Source organism: Zingiber officinale, chromosome 3B (genome assembly GCF_018446385.1).
Source record: "Zingiber officinale cultivar Zhangliang chromosome 3B, Zo_v1.1, whole genome shotgun sequence".
Taxonomy (NCBI): Eukaryota; Viridiplantae; Streptophyta; class Magnoliopsida; order Zingiberales; family Zingiberaceae; genus Zingiber; species Zingiber officinale.
The window spans coordinates 108,314,229-108,318,353 of NC_055991.1; the positions used below are offsets into that span (position 1 = coordinate 108,314,229).

General features: G+C 38.6%; 1 protein-coding gene across 1 annotated transcript; it reads right to left on the reverse strand.

Annotated features, from left to right (window-relative positions):
* Positions 1-217: 217 nt before the first annotated feature.
* On the reverse strand, positions 218-3,399 carry LOC121967251 (pyruvate dehydrogenase E1 component subunit beta-like). The gene is made up of 4 exons (XM_042517355.1): positions 3,167-3,399; positions 2,994-3,082; positions 2,855-2,898; positions 218-1,466 (listed from the first exon to the last, which is right to left on the reverse strand). The coding sequence occupies exons 1-4, from the start codon at positions 3,255-3,257 to the stop codon at positions 494-496; spliced, it is 1,197 nt and encodes a 398-aa protein (XP_042373289.1). The 5' UTR covers positions 3,258-3,399; the 3' UTR covers positions 218-493.
* Between the last annotated feature and the right edge of the window lie 726 nt (positions 3,400-4,125).

The window sequence follows — 4,125 nt, forward strand, 5'->3', positions numbered from 1 at the left end:
CTTTTGGTTAACGACTTTATCGATCAAGCTTAGTGTACACAGATTGATCATGTTCCCACTGTGAGCCACCTCAAATACACACCCATGACCATGGTTGATAAAATATGAGACAGTTTATAAGATTTGAGCAGGATTCCTTGATGATACTAAACAAGTTCAATGTTCTACCTACATTTTCTTGATGATGTTTTGCCAGAGTTCTAACACACTCATCAGATAGCATGATCTCAAAAGAAATATATTTGAAATATTATATAAGTTTCATGCTAAAGGAACACAATGAAGGCGAAAACTGCAAAAGTGAAACGACAATCAATTGCTAGGATTTGGTTTCAATGAACGAACCAAAATCCATACTCCCTTTGAAAAGTAGAAGCAAACATTTCAAGCTGATTATATAACAATCTTATAGAGTAGGGGGAAAACTCAAATTAGACGAGAAATTTAACTGTAAGTGGTGGTGTGGAGTACTAACAGCCAGTTGAATCACCTTTTATTGGCAGAGTTGCTCAACTGCAGCCACTATCTGTGCTGGCTGCACCACAGTCCACTCCTCCAAGGTCCCTGCGTACGGTGTTGGTACATCCTGCGAGGACAAGCACATGATCGGAGCATCCAAATAGTCCCAGAAGTTGTCAATTATCGCCGCCCTAAGACTCGAACCTATTCCTCCTGTTCGCATGCATTCCTCCACAATCAGCACACGATGAGTCTTCTTCACAGAATTCCCGATGGTGTAGAGATCAAATGGTTTCAGTGACCTGATGTCAATGACCTCAGGGTCATATCCTTTGTTGACCAGCGTCTTTGCAGCCTGCATCACATGATACCGCATGCGCGAATAGGTGAGGATTGTAACATGCTCACCAGGTCGCACCATCTCCGCCTCCTCCAGACACAGAACATACTCCTCATCTGGGATTCTCTCTTTCAAGTTGTATAGCAGGACATGCTCAAACAGCACCACTGGATTGTCACTTCTTATTGCTGCTTTCATAAGGCCCTTGGCATTATAAGGCGTTGAGCAGGCAACCATTTGCAGGCCTGGGATTGACTGAAAGTACGACTCCAAGCGCTGCGAGTGTTCTGCTCCTAGTTGCCGCCCAACACCTCCAGGGCCTCTAATAACCACTGGGATTTTAAATTGACCACCAGAAGTATAGTGAAGCATGCCACAGTTGTTTGATATCTGGTTATACGCCAGGAGGAGGAATCCCATATTCATGCCCTCAATAACAGGTCTTAAGCCCGTCATTGCAGCTCCAATGCCCATGCCTGTAAAGGAGTTTTCAGCAATAGGGGTGTCGAGGACCCTAAGATCTCCATACTTTGGAGCCAAACCTTTGGTCACCTTGTATGAGCCACCATAATGCCCCACATCTTCCCCCATGACACAAACTCGAGGATCTCTGTCCATCTCTTCTTCCAGTCCCTCTCGTAAAGCCTCAAACAATAGCAGTTCATGACTGACATTTACAAAGAAACAGCAAAAGTCAAAACCTTGCCAAAAAGATCATAGTAAAACATAAAAGCTTAAGCATGAAAACTTGGAATTCATGACAAAGAGCATAAACAGCCCAGTTGCATAATAGGTCAAATTTAACAAAAAAGATAAAGACAGTTGGAAGCAACGTTTTGTAACATGACAAGGTTACAAAGGCAAGGAAAAAAGATTATTACAACTAATAGAATATTAGAATCCTCTTTGAGTGGATAAAACTGAAATCAATATCCTTAAGATTTCTATTTGAATATTCGACAAACCTCTAATTAGGCACAACTAACTCTATTTGGCAGTAAGGTAGGAAGAAAAGTGTTTTACATATGATGTCAGTGTGTTTCCTTTAGTTTCTTTAGGATAAAGTTCAAAATATTCCAGTCCAAAAACACAAAGAATACTAGACCCAAAAGTTGAGTGTGCAGGGCTGTGAAGGCCAAACAGTCAGACATGGTAAGCAGTTAGACAAAGCTTCTGAAACGATGAAGTAACCATGAGAATATCTGATGGTCAAATAAGCTAAACATCAAACAGATCATTTTTGTTCTGTCCAAAAACAATTGGACCAATCACACTGCAAAAATTGTTGTAGAATTTAATATTCATTGGCGTGCTTAGCCATTCAAGGACTTTAATGTTCCATGTTCATACAATAAAAGCTTCTGGCATGATGAAATCAAGTGTAAAGCAACAGTATCTTTATGCCCTTCACAAGCCTAAAGTAACAAACAAGCAAACATAATCATCCTTTGGCGCATACTCCATCTTACATTTTATAACTATAAAGTTGGCAAATTAAGATATGACATACAAAGATTGTACACACCAGAAGCTCTACTGATCTGACTAATCATGTCCACTTTATCAGCATCTCTACATGATGATGCATTTAATTAAATTCCAGATTCCACCTTAGTTCAGTAAATATTCTGAAACTTCCTACGTCCACATTATAAATTTCTTTCAACATTATAAGAACACTTTATAAATCTGACAACAGATACTTGGAGTAACTTCCACCAAAATATCACACTAATTTTGATCAACAAGAATTCTGACAATAGCAGAAGCTTCAACAAATAAATGTTTATATGAGTTAGAAAATACTAGCGCCCTGCTGGATAAGAGAAAAGTTTCAACAAGGAAAAGGGACATGGAAACACTACACAGTGGATGCTGTTATAAACACAATGTTCCAGATTGGGTCAAGATTATAATGAGTAACAACTCCTTGTCCTATGTCTCTTCCAATCCACAAATGAATTTAGAAAATAACAACTCAACATGAGAAATCCTTTGCAATTTCCAAAAAACTCAATTGTCAACAAACAGCACTGCATAAGAGAAGAAACTTACCCAGGTTTAGAGTCGGTGGAACTTGTAGGAGTATCGGCCTTCGTCTAACCCATGCAAGATAAGAGACAGAAATGTAAGTAAATAACGAGACATATTGTATCGTTTTACAAGGACGAGTAAGAACGAAACAACACTCAACTGCAACGGCATTTGTGATCAAATTCCTTCCACTGAGCCTACCGGAGATTCTTCCATCGGATCTAACAACCAAGATGCTTCCTTTCGTTCCTGAGTGCCAAAGGAACAATCGGCATATCTTCAGATCCCAAATCAGTAATAGTTATCTGATTCGTAAAAGAGGCGAAAAAAAACCTGGAAGAGATCTCGCAGGGGATGCAAAGAGACGCCTGTGCGGATCAATACGATTTGAGAGGAACACTGCCGACTGGAGTGATGCCGCCATTTCCGAAGCGGATCAAACCCAGAGAGAGGAGAAAGAGGAAGACGAGGAGGAGGAGGAGGAGGACGAGAAAGGCCGAGGCTTGAGGAGCAGATATTATGCTCGCGGCCTCACGCTAACGGCGGAGCGAACGAGGCGAGTGGAGAAGAGAGGAGATGAGCGGCTGTATCCTATTCAACTCCAGTGGGTGCAATTCGCTACTTCTCCATCTTGACCGTTCGTTGACCATATTCATACAATCTTTACCGTTCATCGATGAAGGGTATTTCCACTGAAGGAACTTGGATCTCAACTACGGAGGGCGATAAGATCCACTCATGGGCCTCGATGGGTCCGTCAAGTGACATATTTTAGAAAAAATAAAATCCAAATTGTTTATACATTTTATTTAATAAAAGTGATGAATAAATTATTATTATTTTTTTAATTCAAATATGCTGTTTTGAAATTCAACTAATCCATACAAATAAATCTTAATAGACTGTCCAACATAATAAGGGTTCGAACTGCATTATGAAAGTCCATCCTATCTTTTACTATCACAAATAAATCTTTATCAATAGTATTAAACCTTGTTTTTTTTATTGTAATAATAAATTCTGGCCATGTATGAGCAATTCTTCTCCCTATTGATTAAAAAAATGCATGATATTTAACTTGTTTTTTCGATTGAAAAAAAAAAATTAATAGACTCACGAGAACACAATATATGCAATGATATCCTCTAATTACCATTTGAACCACCAAAAGATCATCAAAATGGTAATCAATATATTTTTTATTAAAACATCTTAAAGACCATTTTAATGTCTTTTATAGTTAAAATAAATAAAAAATAGTAACACTAATATATTATTAAGAAAACCGTTAA